The following is a 16,871-nucleotide window of genomic DNA, read 5'->3' as shown; positions in this document are numbered from 1 at the left end:
TAGAACTGAATAGAAAGGAAACTTTGTATATGATATAGAACTGAATAGAAAGGAAACTTTTTATATGATATAGAACTGAATAGAAAGGAAACTTGTATATGATATAGAACTGAATAGAAAGGAAACTTTGTATATGATATAGAACTGAATAGAAAGGAAACTTTGTATATGATATAGAACTGAATAGAAAGGAAACTTTGTATATGATATAGAACTGAATAGAAAGGAAACTTTGTATATGATATAGAACTGAATAGAAAGGAAACTTTGTATATGATATAGAACTGAATAGAAAGGAAACTTTTTATATGATATAGAACTGAATAGAAAGGAAACTTTGTATATGATATAGAACTGAATAGAAAGGAAACTTTGTATATGATATAGAACTGAATAGAAAGGAAACTCATGAACAGACCGGAGAATTAAAAAGACGAACATTACAGTTGATGTAACATGGGTAAACATGGAGGAAACAATGTATAAACAAGGTCAATCAAATATTTTAGAGTTAAAGAAAAAACAAAACAAAAACAAATCAAATGAAAAAAAAAGCTTATCTAAGGGAAAGTACTCTACTATAACAGAAATAAATCTAAATGAGGTAATATACAAATTAAGAATAAAATTAGTTTATTACCACGAATTTATTAACTGGTTGGTTATTTTTTTTTTTATTGATTCATGTTTTGTAACAAACAATAAATAGTCGTGTAAAGTTTCAGATTGATCCGAGAAAAGATAGTGGGAGAAATAACGTGTTCGAAATTTGTACCAGAACGACAGAACGACAGACAGACAGAGAGTGGGTTGATAAAATCTTAGTAAAAAGTACTTTAGTAAACAAAAATACTGTAATTTAGCGCACATACATAAAGACACACAAGACAAAGACACACATCACAACCACAGAAACACAGACATGTTGATACACAGGCACACTGACACAGACATGTTGATACACAGGCACACTGACACAGACATGTTGATACACAGGCACACTGACACAGACATGTTGATACACAGGCACACTGACACAGACATGTTGATACACAGGCACACAGACACAGACATGTTGATACACAGGCACACTGACACAGACATGTTGATACACAGGCACACTGACACAGACATGTTGATACACAGGCACACTGTCACAGAAACACGTACACGGACACTTAGACACTTACAAAAGATATACACATGTGGAAATAATGATTAAACAGAGATCCGGTATTTGTGTACCATCCCCCATCATCAAAACCTTCCCTCGCCACAATGTTTCTAGCCACACTCAACAGCTTCCTCGACTGCCTCTTTTTCTTCTTCCACATTTAGACGTGTCTTTTTTTTCAGGCTTCGTGCCTGCGGCCAAAGAAATCGGAAACCTTATGTACAATGTTCAGAGACGATTCATTGGTAAGCTAATTAAACACGTTGGGTCAACTAATTTTACACGCTAGTTCAACTAAATTTACACCCTAGGTCAATTAATTAAACACGCTAGGTAAGTTAACTTTGATCAGTATGTACTGTTACAAATATCGTTTCCCAAGGCATTTTGCTCAGTCGGGTATATCACTTAACTAGTACAGTGGTAAAACTTGTCTAAACAAAAGGACATTAAACCCAAAACATTGAACCCTTACCCCTCCCCCCTCGTTATCAATGATAATCCCATAATTCCTATCGATTAAATATTAAGACTCCGCCTCTCTCGGATTTCTTTCCACCTTGTCAGTTGTCGGTCAACTCTAACCGGAAGGTCTGGCGGCACTTCTGATTTAGATTGTTTTTATGCGTGTGTTTGTTCAGACGACAAGACGCGGGAACACGTTATGGCCGCCTTGGCGGTCGTCTGCTAGAATAGGGCCATAATAGGATAAGCCTGGCATCACTTCTGTTATTAGCATTTGTGTGTGTGTCTATGTGGAGGGGTACTACGTGCAGTAGGAGGTAAGCAATGGAAGCCCCCCCCCCCCATTAGTTTAATTTTATGCGTCTGCTAAAGATCTCCTGACTGTTGTAAGTACCTAGTTAACTTGGCGAACACACAAATGGACGTAGCTATGGGAAGTCGTGGTTCATACCCCTTCCCCCCCCCCCCCCACCGTATTAAAAAATTCGGGGGAAATATAAACTAACGCAAAACTAGTCATCAAATTTCATAAGCGTATCCAAGAGATTTTTTCAGGTTGACACCCCCCCCCCATACCTCAAATACCACCTTTAATAAAAATTATAGCAAAACTACAGTCATCAAAGAGCGTAGCAAGAGGCGTATGGAGGTTAAAAATCATAGTAAAACTGCAGTCTTCAAATTCCATGAGCGTAGCCGAGAGAGTTTTTAGGTCAATCCCCCCTACAAACATTAAAAAACTTTGAATAAAATAAACTATAGTACAACTGCAGTCATCCAATTCTAAGAGTGTAGCCAAGAGGGTTTTGAGGTCAATTCCACCTACAAACATTAAAAAACTTTGAATAAAATAAACTATAGTACAACTACATTCATCCAATTCTAAGAGTGTAGCCATGGGCAGTTTCTTTGGAGGTTAACCCCCCTAGAGCATCATACCCCTTTCAATTAATAAAGCTACAGTCAATCTACATTCACCACATTTAAAGAGGGTAGCTAAGGGGGGGGGGGGTTGACGTTAAACCCTCTTCAAACCTCAATCTTTAGTTATAACTATATCAAAACTACAGGTTTGTCTGGCTACGCCCATGACATGACACACATTTCCAAACTCCTTGTAAGTTGTTGTATGATGCAGCCAAATGACACGGGTTGGGGTAGCAACAGAGTACAGGCTCATGTGCCAGGTGCTACTAGCTCGTTGGGGTAGCAACAGAGTACAGGCTCATGTGCCAGGTGCTACTAGCTCGTTGGGGTAGCAACAGAGTACAGGCTCATGTGCCAGGTGCTACTAGCTCGTTGGGGTAGCAACAGAGTACAGGCTCATGTGCCAGGTGCTACTAGCTCGTTGGGGTAGCAACAGAGTACAGGCTCATGTGCCAGGTGCTACTAGCTCGTTGGGGTAGCAACAGAGTACAGGCTCATGTGCCAAGTGCTACTAGCTCGTTGTGGGATAACTTGTAGTCGTGACTCTTTGTGAATGTCTTCTCTTACTCTTAATTTCATTTTGAGGAAAATAAAAGACGCCTCTCTCTCTCTTATCAATCAATCAATCAATCAATCAATCAATCAATCAATCAATCAATCAATCAATCAATCAATCAATTAATCAATCAATCTGTCTGTCTGTCTGTCTGTCTATCTATCTATATATAATGAAAACATGAAAGGTTTAGTTTTGTAAATAATCCTATTTTATACTTGGCTACATACAAAATCACCAACTCATTATCGAAAATCGAAAAGAAATGATTAAATTAGCATAGTGTGTATGATGAGAAGCAAAGATTGTAGAAAATTATAATGTCCTGGGTTGAAACCCTGCCCGCAGCCATCCCCCGCCGTCTTGCGGGCGGTTTGGGCTAATAATCTCTAGTTTTGAAAAAAAACACCCGAATCATGTTCAAAAAGTCAAAATATAATGTCCAATATACAAAAAATATCTTAAAAAGTAGTGAATGTGAAATTAAAACGAAATTCGTTTGCTTCTAGCTTTGTTTTAGAGGCAGTGTCCATAGCAATCTCACATTCTTTAGATTAGAACTTACCGCTTTGTCTTAGCCATTGTAGTGGCTATGTTGGTTTCTCACGCATACAATGAACGGGACGGGAGATTATCCGACATGACAATCTCATGACTCAATGCCAGCTATCTCGTGAGTTTTTCACTTCATCAGTGTGTGGACAGACAATGATAAACAGGAGTTCTCTCTCTCTCTCTCTCTCTGTGGGTCGAACAGTCTCAATCAATCTCTAATAAACTAGCCATTGTCCATCACAGTCCATAATAAACTGTTTTCTGTTTCAATTTTAGACTGGTGTCTACACATTACTCTTAGTTTAGACCATCACACTGCCTCACGTATGCTACGTAATGGGCGGCATATTTACATGTTTAATAATAATCGAAAGAAAAATGAAACCAGGTTACATTGTAAATGTGAAGAATCAATCAATTAGGGAAATTTTGCAGGTAAATACAAAGAACCTGAACTAGTCATTCTAAACATGTTTCAAAATATTAATTTCAAATTAATTTCAATTCACGTACAATTAGAAAAAATGCTAATGACGATGTAATTGCTAATTGTTATTACTAATTATTATTATTAATTAGCATTAATTAGCATTATTAATTCTTCTTATTAATTATTATTATTAATTGTCATTATTAATTGTTATTAATACTTGTTATTTTTCTCTTTATTCAAACCCTTTCTGTTGTTCACTAGTCATAGGGTCGTGGCGGCTGAGGGCCAAACAGCTTGGTTTTCAAACCGAGAGGTGTCGTGTTCAAATACTGGTGAAGATTTTGGTTCCGTTATTTTTTTATTTTTATCTGATTTTAACGGGTACGTGGCAGTAATTGGGGAAAAATAAATTCGTTTGATCTTTGTGCTGACCACATGACACCATCGTTAACCGTGGGCCACAGAAACATGATCTTCACACACTTTACCCAACAGTTCGCAAGGTCGGAAAGGGTTACTTTCCTTTGTTTGTACTTGTAGATTACTAATTTTTACTTCAAACATATTATTTACTGAAGTCATTTCTCATAAGCCACGTAGGTATTGCTTATTCTTATGAAGTCTTCATGTTCTATGTGAAAATGACTTTATAATGTTCTTATTGGTACTATTCTACTAAATCCTACCAGAGCCCTTGTTCTTATTAAATAAAGGAGAACTGTTCTAAATGTGATTTACATATGAGATTGTGAATTAAATTTTGAGCTTCATAACTTGGTTACATCCCTTTAGATACATTTCCTATCATTACTAGCACAGTGAGGCGCAAGTACTTTCATCCTTAGTATGACCTATACATCGGATTTGGAAAGAAAGTTGGCAGCATGAATGTCGATTGTTTTAAGGGAGTTTGTCTGTACTGGTAATTGTCATAGTTGGCGTGCAATTATAAACAGTTTGCTATTTGGTGTATTCGCCGAAAGTGTTGATTAGCTGTGCATTTTAGAAGGTACACGATAAATTATTATACACTTTTAACAGTATATCATTAAATTTGAAAGCTTTTTCTCACATAATCTTGATTTTAAAACACCTCATTCAGGTCGCACATTCGAAGTGGTCAAAACCTGGGCAAAGGTTATCGAAGACGATTCTAACGATTTTCTTAGAAATTTGACCATTGATGTATATGTTCAGGAAAAGAGCTACTTGCTAATTGGTCAGACTGGGAAAACTCTTAGTCTGACCGTTAAATTTTTTTTTTTTAAGTATAAAAAAAATGAATTTCAATTTGGTTAGAGGACTAGAAAACCTTTATCATCATTTCCCCATGTGGACACTATTCAAATAAATAAAAGTTCAGGAAAATTCTTCTATATCTATAGGCCTATCATTAAAATTTTATGTTTTCTGAAAAGGATTTGTTTCATGTAGAGGGAGAATTGGGGTGTGCCCCGGGTGAGGTAGTGATTTAAAAAAAACAACTATCTTTTCCTAGTTATAAAGAGTAAAATATTCGCTCTTACGAAACAGTCGTAAAGGAGGAATTGTCTTTTTTTTAAAACGCATTTTTTAAAATATTTTACTTTTTTAAGAATTTAAAGAATTCGATGTCTAATTTATAAATGTTTCAAGGCATCTAAATAGAAAATGGTATAATGATAACTGTTACAGCTATTTTGCGCAGTATTTCCATCTCAAAATAGAAAGCAAAAAACATCGGGTTTCCCTTTTAGCCACTCTCTAGTTTCAGATTACTCAAAGTGTCCCTCAAAGAATCTTAGTATGTCACACTTACAGCAATACAAGCTTAATGTGTTTGTTTTTATTAGTCTATCGAAAGAAAGACCCTGAACATTTCTGTTGGTCTCGAAGTACAAATGTTCATTTAGTCATTCGATGTATCAAGAAAATCTCATCAAAGCTTTAAGTACATAAATCAATTTGCCGAAAAAAGAAAAAGAGTCACTGTTTTTCTTCGGATCTCTAAATATAGACGATTTGACCTAAATAACGAATTGATTAACGGTCAGTAAGGGGTTATCAAGTGGACCAAGCGGTTGGTAAGACTTATGATTGGCTCTCCTGCATCCAGACTGTTGACATGACAGGTCATACTTCTGGTACAACTGTCGTTACAAGTCAGGTCAAATTGTGTTTTAGAATTCAGGTGTTTACACCCATGGCACTTTGACTTCTGGTTAATAACACATTAGAACTATTTATATCAAGTTGTATTCCTCCGCTGACCAAACCACTCACACTAGCCACGCAACACCAAGTAAAGCTATTCTAAATTAAAATAACTAGAAAGTAGACTAAATATAGTGTTTCTATGGACAGGAACTCGTTTCGTTGATACACTTGCAGATTTTTTTGGAATTTTTTGTTCTAGGAGTATTTATTATTGATTGAGTTTCTGGATTTATAGAACACCTCTAAGTGCACCCAACTGTAATGGTTACCCGACTTTAGCTGGGGAAAATTAAAGGCGATCTGTCGTGTTGTTTCAGCCACATGACATCCTCGCTAACCGTTGGCCACAGAAACAATTGACCTTTACATCATCTGACCCATATATCGCAAGGTCTGAAAGGGGAACTTTACTGTTTTACTTCTATTTATTAGTCTATTAATAATTATTGTATTTAATAATTCTATTTATTAATAACACAGTTACTTTTGAACAGGTCGAATAGAAATCAATGAAAATACGAGTATCTCCTACAGGTATTCCTTTCTGTAAAACAGTCGTCCAACTAAAGACTTCCTTAACATTTGAAATTTTTTTTTATTGGAACTCATATATGTGAAACTGTCTTGTTGACTTTGCTTAATCGTCGCGGATAGCGTCACCTCTATTGATTGTGGCTCTGCTGTTCTTTCACTCACTTAGATCAGGGCTAGATAAGACATTTGTCTTGTTTGGTCACTTCGGACAAGAGATTACGTCAGCAGTGAGAAGCACGCGTGTTTTTCATCGGTCATTCCCACAATCCCCAGCAACTAGTGTTGGGAACTAAACTAAATTTAAAAAGTTAAACTAAAACTAAGTTTCAACTAAAATAAAGTAGTTAAACTAAAAGTTTGTCATGAATTTCAAAATATAGTTCAACTAAAATAATAAAAATAATTAAACTATTAGATAAACATTATTGCACACTAAAATTTGAAAAAAAAGATGCCTAAATAAATAATTGTGCTTGTATTTTAGCCTTGAATTAAAACCTTTAGAAAATAATGATACTTTTATTTTTTAAAATTAAAACTTATATAAAGGAAAATCTTACTTATACCGGTTAAGTTTAAAATCTCATTAAATAAAATAGAAATTTAGAATTTCACATTTCTAGTAACCAAAAATAGAAACAAAATTGTTGGAGTTTTATGAAACATTTGAGCTGTGTAACTATTTTAGTGCAAAGTACATAGTTCATTAACCATGCCAATGTGTAGCTCTTGCCTGACCATTCACCGCACAACTAACACTATTGTTAAACTGTTGCCTGACCACTCACCACACAACTAACACTATTGCATAACTGTTAAACGCGCAAAGAAAAAAACGTTGGATGGTCTTGTTATTATGGACTGCACACTACAGTACACTAGTCCGCCTACATCTGTACATCTATCAGACCATGTTGTTGAAGTTAGTCGGACACACGGTCTATTTGCTTTTTGGTCTGGGAGGGTGTGCAACTATTTTATTGTAAAGATGTACATGCTAGACAAACCATGATAAACGAGAAATGGACGAGCTCTCATCCAAAATCACAAGAAAGATGACGCTTACTATAAGCTATCCCTACAAGACCAACGTCTAATCTTTCGACTCAGGACCGGACACAACAGAATGCGACAACACATGTACCGGAAGCTCAAAATTGGAACCAGTGAAACCTGCCCATGTGGAGTATCACCAGAGAATGCCGACCACGTCCTCCAAAACTGCTCTCTTTACCAAGAGGCCCGAATAAGACTCTGGCCCCAAAACACTCCAATAGAAAGAAAACTATATGGAGAGCTCCCTGATTTGGAAACCACTGCGCAGTTCATTTCATATATTGATTTCATGTATTGGTCTAGTCATCTAAACGCTCCAACATAACAATGAGAACGAAGAAGAAGAAAAAGAAGAAGACAAACCATGCCAGTGTGTTATTTTCTTGTCTGACCACTTGACATTAAGCAAACACTATTGCATAACGCGCGATGGAAAAAAACAAAGGGTAGTCTTTTTAGTATCATCGACTACACATGTACAGTACAGTAGGCCTACCTGTGCACATCTATCTGACCAGGTTTTTAAACTCAGTTGGACATAGTCTACTAAGTCTACTTACTTTTTGGTCAGGGAGGGTGTGGATTAAATTTTTTTTTTCTGGAGCTGGTTATCCTAATGCTTTTAGATCTATATAGGCCTAACTCATGTAACTGTAAATTTAAACCTAGATCTCAATAATGAATCTAAAGACTAGAATCTATTATACGCTTCGACTTCATCTAAGGTTTAAGCTATAAAAAGGGTGTAGGCCTATATGATGTTCCTGTATTTAATAAATTATTGTTTACCACAAACGAATTGATTAAAACCACTAAATATTGACCTAACACGCTTATCAGAAATTAAACACCAAATGTGAGAGAAAAAAAATCGGAACCACCCCATTCCTAATACTGCTTAGAAGCTTTTGGCCAAAATGTTGAACAATACTTTATAATACTTCTACTTTCAAGTGCAGATATTGACTCCCATAACTTTTACCCGCATCTTACTTTAGCCTCTTCAAATGCAGACTGACAAAATAGTTGTTAACTGCATTATAATTTTTGGTAATCATCGTTACCCATAACACGTGATCAGAAAACAGGGATATATACATATAGGCCTATGTCTTACAACCGCTACCACAAATTGTAATTAAACTATAGTTAGTAACTAAAAAAAAAATTAAACTTCGCTTTAAGCTAAACTATTTTTTTTCTGGTTAAACCTTTGCCTTAATAATTTTTTATTAGTTAAACTAATAGTTTTTAACTTTGTAGTTAACTTTTGCCCATCACTACCAGCAACACATCGTCTGCCCATCACTACCAGCAACACATCGTCTGCCCATCACTACCAGCAATACATCGTCTGCCCATCACTACCAGCAACACATCGTCTGCCCATCACTACCAGCAATACATCGTCTGCCCATCACTACCAGCAACACATCGTCTGCCCATCACTACCAGCAACACATCGTCTGCCCATCACTACCAGCAACACATCGTCTGCCCATCACTACCAGCAACACATCGTCTGCCCAGCACCGCTCTTGTCCAAACACGTTTTAATTGGAACCACTGGGACAGAGCAGCACATCATTCAGGTGTTTTAATGTCGGACAACGGCTTCATTTTACTGGACCTGGCAGATTTACAACTCTGTTCGGTTGATTATATCTGAACTGAAAAAACAAAAAAAAAACAACAACAAAAAAAAAAACATCAAGGAAAACACTTCGCAATGCCCATTAGCATAAGGAAAATGTATAAAATCTTATTTCCCTTTTGTGAATTATCTCCCAATTATCTACACTTGTGATATTTTTATATTTGTGAGACATTGTTTTTTTTCCCCATCATGCATTATATTGCTTTGATCAGTTCTTATTTGTTTATAAATACTTTATTTAAAACAAAACAAAAAAAAAATCTACATCAAGACCACAGAAATGATCCAGGATTGAGGAAAAAAAAACCCAAAAATAAAACAAAAAAATAACAGTAAATAATTTATTGCTTCTTTGATATACTCTACTCAGCATCCAACGACAAATCTGCAAATAGAGACATTTGATTCCCTAATACTCTTTCCATATTTCCTATAACAATTATCTGGCTTGGGTCCAATCTTCCAATATCTTACGCCCTAAAGCAGTTGTACACATTTCTGAATTTTTGTGTGAAGTCTGGGTATCTTGTGGGTCAGCAGATTTGTCATATCTAATGTGACGTGCTAGGAAGGGGAGTTAAAGTGCATGTTTCAAAGTACATCATCGATATTATTAAAGGAGGGAGGACAAAAAGGAATAGGGCCCATAAAAGAATATATTTGACACCTATACAAGATCAGTTCATGGGCGCAAGATCGATCTTTCTTGAGCGTTGAAATTGTTGGCTTGGAAATAAAAGGCGCAAAGGAAAAAAAAAGGCTGATAAAAAAAAAAAAAGAAAAACACAAAGAATATTTTCTAAAAAAAAAAAGATTTTTAATCTTCCCTAAGCATGTTCCAAATAGATCCGGATTTTTAAAGCCAAATTTAGTTTGTCCTTTATAGTTTTTTCGTGCGTTCAACGTAGCCTTTCGAGATTCGTTCTAGTTTTGAAAGCAAGGTTGATATGTTGATAAATAATAGTTTTTGTAACACAAATCAATTTAACTCTTTCTCTCCTAACTGACGATACCAACTTTGATTCCACCAGAATGTGGTAAATAATTAAAGAGAGAAAGAGTTAATGTAAAACTAATTACAGCAAATTTCCAATGGAAAAGATAGTATATTTTCAGAGTAATCCTCCATTATACGCATTGCATTTGACAGGACTTAAGCCCAATGTGTTCAAAAATAATGTAAAGTTATTTACTCTCATCTCATCTTTTGCAGCTTCCTCTAAGCGTCTATATTCTTTGGCAGCTTCCTCCAAGCGTCTATATTCTTTGGCAGCTTCCTCCAGGCGTCTATATTCTTTGGCAGCTTCCTCCAGGCGTCTATATTCTTTGGCAGCTTCCTCCAGGCGTCTATATTCTTTGGCAGCTTCCTCCAGGCGTCTATATTATTTGGCAGCTTCCTCCAGGCGTCTATATTCTTTGGCAGCTTCCTCCAGGCGTCTATATTCTTTGGCAGCTTCCTCCAGGCGTCTATATTCTTTGGCAGCTTCCTCCAGGCGTCTATATTCTTTGGCAGCTTCCTCCAGGCGTCTATATTCTTTGGCAGCTTCCTCCAGGCGTCTATATTCTTTGGCAGCTTCCTCCAGGCGTCTATATTCTTTGGCAGCTTCCTCCAGGCGTCTATATTCTTTGGCAGCTTCCTCCAGGCGTCTATATTCTGGTCTCTGCAACTGTCCCCACGCCTTGCTCATTTGCTTGGCATCTGCTTCCAAACCTCGGCGCCATATTTCTTCTTCTTCTTCGTTCTTATTTTTATGCTGGAAGGTTCAGGCGAGTATTCCTTTATCTGAGGCGAACTGCGCAGTGGTTTCCAGATCTGGCAGCTCTCCATACAGTTTTTGTTCTTTAAGTGTGGGGAAAGGGGCCAGTGTCTTCTCCAGGTCTATCAATACAGTTAGATGCTTTGAAGGACATGGACGGCATTCTCTGGTGATATCTTAATAGTCCCTATTTTTAGCTTCCGAAACATGTGTTCTCTCACTCTGTTGTGTCCAGTTCTGAGACGATATATTAAATGCTGGTCAGCTGGGGACTCGGGAAATGTACTTTTTCGATTTCAATACAATTCATGTATTTGTTTTCTGCGTACTGTCTCTACTATCAAAACGCGATCCCAGGACCTTTATCTCGTCACACAAACAAGAACATAGCTAATTAAAAAAAAACAACATAAAAATACTTGAAGAAAAACAACAACAAACAAACAAAGCTTATACCAAGTGTAGTTGTATCAATTAGTTTGGATCAACCATGTAATTACGTATTGCAATATATCTTGTTCTGTTGTCACAGATTAATAATAAATAACTGCAGACGTTACTAATTTATAATGATAATAACGAGACTGTCTTTATCAAGGTAGACATATATAACTAACTTTTATTTCCGTCCGATTCTTTGCTTTCGCATAAAACATAGACAACAAACAATGACGTAATATCTTCTAATATTGACACATCCTTCCTTTTGAAGCTATTATCACATCCTTCCTTTTAAAGTTCTTAATACTTATATTTACAAGGAATTTTGACAACTCGACCACTTCTGGTTGTCTTGACCGGCACAGCAAGTTCTCTAGATGTTGGTTTATAATTGTCTGTTTCTTTTGTTCTAACAGTGCTGTTCATTGTCTTCGTCGGTGTCATAGTACCCAGAGATGTCTTCTTCGTAGCTCTTGTTTAAAAACCGTTGATTTCGTCTGTATGTTTTCCCATCATTTGTCTTTATGATGTAAGATCTGGGTGATGGATGTTTCTTAATGACGACTGCTTTCTGCCATGTTTGTCCTAGACGAACTCTCACCTTCTCCCCGACAGAGTAGTCTTTAGGTAACCTTGCTTTTGCATCGTACCTCACTTTGCTTTTCCTCTGTCGTTCGTTGAGTAATGTCTCTGCATTTTCAGCTACCGATGGTTTCAATAGTTTGGGATCAGTTGGAATGATGTCCCTGAGTCTTCTACTCATCAGCAGTTGTGATGGCGAATAAAGCAGTCCGCTTATCGGAGTATTTCTATACTCGAGCATAGCGAGATATGGATCTTTCCCACTTTTGTATGCTTTGTTGAATATCTGCTTTACGATACCAACATACACCTCACTTTGTCCATTTGATTGAGGGTATCTGGGACTTGATGTTGTTATCTTGAAACCCCATTCAGAAGCAAACTCTCTATATTGATAGCTATTGAATGGCATGTTGTCGCTCACTATTTCTTCTGGTATACCATGTCTAGCAAAAATACCTTTCATTGCCCTGATAACACATTCTGCTGTTTTGTTCTCCAGTCGTTTTATTTCAGGGTATTTAGAGAAATAGTCCACAACTAGCAAATAGTCATTGTTTCGCCATTCAAACAAATCTGTCGCAACCTTTTTCCATGGTCTGTCTGGTACAGCATGAGGTAGCAATTTTTTCTTCACAGCTTTGAAGTGTTTCGAACGACATTTTACAGCGAAATGATTTCTCTTTTTACATTTTCGGCACGTCTGTCCGAATGCTGGGCAATTGTATTTTCTGTGAGATCCACCACAAGATATGCAATCTCTAATGAAACTTGTGACATGATTCTTTGCCATATTTTCCTGTGAGGTTTTGACTGGCTTTCTATCTTCTGTCTTCTTTAATTTATTAGCAGCATCCACATGTAGTCCTTTCATATCTATCATTTGGTTCTGGGTATGCTAGTCAGCACGAATTATGCTTGCTGCTTTCTCTAAAGTTAAGTCTACATCTCTCAGAAGTCTCTCACTCGATCCGACTGTATGCCACATACCAATCGATCTCTGATGAGTTCATCTCGAAGGTTGTCAAACTTGCATTCTTTTGCCAAATTCTTTAACTCAGTATAATACTGTTCAAACGTTTCTCCGTCTTTCTGCTTTCTTGAAAAGAATTTAAATCTGTCATACACAGTGTTGGACTTAGGCAAAAAAATGATTCTTTCAATTACTTTGTCTACAGTCTCATCTTCACATACTTGAAAAGCATTGTAGATGTCTCGAGCGGGTTCACCGATCAGGTGTAACAATAAAGCTTTCTTCACTGGCTCGGGCTTCGTATTTTTTTCAGTGGCAACCATAAACAGTTCAAAACTTTGTCTCCATTTTTTCCATCTTTCAGATAGATTACCGTCTAGTGACAACGGTTTAGGAGGATCGAATAATTCCATTATTCGTACAGATTCTAGATTCTATGTCTAGATCTAGATCTAACAACATGAACTAACGACACCACAAATAAAATGTACTTTTAGCAATTTAGAAACCACTAGATCTAGATCTACCTGTTACCAGCACTTTCAAGCAATGTGACACTAGATATTGACACCTAATCTAACACCAGATCTGACACAAGATCTGAAAACAAATCTGACACCATGTTCTGTTGTCACAGATTAATAATAAATTACTGCAGACGTTACTAATTAATAATGATAATAACGAGACTGTCTTAAAATAAAACGGGAAATAATAAAAAAGAAAAGAGCATTTATGAGTGGCGATGGACAGACAAGGAAAATTGCTCAACGAAGTCTCAACGTCGTTCTTGAGGAAGGGAGGAGAAACTACCGCACCAAGCTGGAAGACTCAATTAATACAAGTGACATGAGACAGACGTGGGGCATCATGAACAAAATGGCAGGAGCACAAGTCAAATTTAAAAATAATCTTGCTACAAGAGACGAAAAAACATTGGCCAATGAGTTAAATGATTTCTATTGTCGCTTCGACACGAAAGTTTTTAATTATCTAAGACTCAAAGCCCTTGAGGATGTCAATGTTAACAACTGCTTAGAATTAGCGATTACTAAAGTGCAAGTTTGTAACATTTTCAAAAACGTCAACCCAATGAAAGCTGGTGGGCCTGATGGAATAAAAGGGCGAATCTTAAAAGAATGTGCTGAACAACTAGCTGAACCTTTCCAAGATATTTTTTCTACTTCATTACTAAACCATGAGATACCACCTGTGTGGAAATCATCTATAATTGTACCTGTGCCAAAGGTTTCCAAACCAAAGGAAATGAATGACTATAGACCTGTTTCACTTACTTCCATTGTGTCTAAATGTTTAGAAAAATTGGTTAAAATGTTTCTTCTGAATGATCTTTGTAATAAGTTAGACCCTTTACAATTTGCTTACCAAAAGGGTAAAGGTGTAGACGATGCCATCCTAAATATTTTAAACTGTGTCTACAAACATCTGGACTTACCGAACACTTATGTAAGATTGCTCTTTATGGATTTCTCATCAGCTTTTAACACTATACAACTTCATTTACTCATTGAAAAGATGAAAGCGTTGCAGATTAGTCCATACATAATACTATGGGCTAATGAATTTTTGACCCAGAGAGCTCAGAGGGTAAGGTAAACAATGTTATATCTAATGAACGCATAGTTAACACAGGGGCGCCCCAGGGGGCTGTAACATCGCCATTGTGGTTCATTTTGTACACCAATGATTTTCAATCCGATAGTTATTGTTGCTCCTTCACAAAATTCGCTGATGATGCGGCTCTTCTTGCCCTGCTCTCAGAGAGCTCAGACGTAAATGAGTATTTCAAAGAACTAGAACACATTGAGGAATACTGTAAAGATAATTTTTTATTATTAAATGTAAAAAAAACCAAAGAAATGATAATCGATTTTCGTAGGGACAAGAAGGGAAATGATATTGTTTCTGTAGCTGGAGAGACTATTGAAATTGTGCAAACCTTTAAATACCTTGGTACTATCCTAGACAATAAACTAAATTTTACTGCAAATACTGATTATATCAGCAAAATAGGGCAGCAAAGATTACGACTACTAAGAAAACTGTCCTCGTTTAATGTTAGCGAAAAGGCCTTGGCTATGTTTTATCACGCTCACATCTGCAATATTTTAAGTTTCAATATCACTGCCTGGTATGGCAATCTGAGCATTAAAAATAAAAATAAACTTAATAGAATCCTAAATGCTGCTGGCAAAATCATTGGCAAAAAACAAACCTCATTTGGGCAGTTGTTTGAGACAAACATCTATAAAAAAGCTAACAAGATCATCGAAATAAAGAATCACCCTTTGTGTCAGAATTTTGTGATTTTACCATCACAAAAGAGATACAAGACACCGATAGCAAAGACAAACAGACACAAGCACTCTTTTGTTCCCCTGGCAATCAAATCATTAAATAAGAACAATCTGGTATAAACTTTGTCACATGTAAATTATGAGTGCGTCTGGTGTGAATGTACACTTTGGTTTCTTATAGTTATAATGTTTTTTGTTTGGTGTAATGCACAAATTGTAAGACAAATTTCCTTACGGATAATAAAGATTATTATTATTATTATTTATCAAGGTAGACATATATAACTAACTTTTATTTCCGTCCGATTCTTTGCTTTCGCATAAAACATAGACAACAAACAATGACGTAATATCTTCTAATATTGACACATCCTTCCTTTTGAAGCTATTATCACAGATCTAGACCAACAACAATAAATCTGTGCGATTAATAATATTTTAACCAATTGTTTTTGTTTAGCGCTATTTCATGCTTTTAGATTTCTGAAAACGCTATGATCCTATCACTTATCTGGACCAGATGGAAAAGGTGAGGGGGGAGGGGGGGGGGGCGAATGAAATGGATATCTGGTAGGATTTTTACCGTAATTAGTTTTGAAAAACATTTTTAAAAAGGGGAAAAGCGAAATGACATGAATTTGAAATCGTTGCTAACGCCTCCTTGTGCTGATGTGCTAACCACTCTGCTAGTGAGGTGCTTATGATTAGAGAACATTGAAGAGCTATATATATTGATTGTTTCAATTTAGAGTGGCGACCTACAAAGGAGACTAATTCAGTTATACCACCACTTCAGTCAAGTACGATTTCTTTCCCTTGTTCGAGATACCAAACAAAATAAGAAATTACCAATAGTTAATTAACTAATTTGTATTTTTCTATTGATTCTTGTGTTGTTGGGTAAAAGAAATAATTGTGCAAATTTCAGCTTGATCCGAGCTAAGGTGTGGGAGAACTACTGTGTCCAACCTTTTTACCATACAGGCAGAGAGTAAGTTGATGGATGATTTGTAAAAAAACATTCACAGTTATATAATATTTAACGAGCTGTATATCTCAGCAGCATGAGTATCTGGACCTTTTTTTCCCTTAGGAAAAGAGAAAGTAAAATGATTAGGAGAAAGTAGCATTTAAAAGGTGAATGTCCAGCGTTCATTCACACTTAAAGATCCCCAGTCCTCATAGGCTTGTAAGTGGACTACACTCGGAAACTGTTGCAACTCAAAAACATTTTGTTAGAACATCTT

The 16,871-nt window shown here is 36.3% G+C and overlaps 1 protein-coding gene across 4 annotated transcripts in view; it reads left to right on the top strand.

The window, feature by feature from the left end:
* The window catches only part of LOC106050310 (diuretic hormone receptor-like), a 117,590-nt gene that overhangs the window by 40,557 nt on the left and 60,162 nt on the right, over positions 1–16,871 (top strand). Inside the window, exon 1 of one of the 4 annotated variants that reach the window (XM_056004589.1) lies at positions 1,288–1,419. The exons of 2 other annotated variants lie outside the window; for them this stretch is intronic. In XM_056004589.1, coding sequence (XP_055860564.1) covers positions 1,399–1,419 — 21 coding nt within the window. In that variant the 5' untranslated portion in view covers positions 1,288–1,398. Of the gene's footprint in view, positions 1–1,287; positions 1,420–1,933; positions 1,957–16,871 lie in introns of those variants that run through there. One more of the 4 variants, XM_056004594.1, reaches the window with a different exon arrangement.

The sequence above is a fragment of the Biomphalaria glabrata genome, chromosome 1 (assembly GCF_947242115.1).
Source record: "Biomphalaria glabrata chromosome 1, xgBioGlab47.1, whole genome shotgun sequence".
Taxonomy (NCBI): domain Eukaryota; kingdom Metazoa; phylum Mollusca; class Gastropoda; family Planorbidae; genus Biomphalaria; species Biomphalaria glabrata.
The sequence above is the reverse complement of the archived record's forward strand: the minus strand, read 5'-3'. Positions and strand labels throughout refer to the sequence as shown.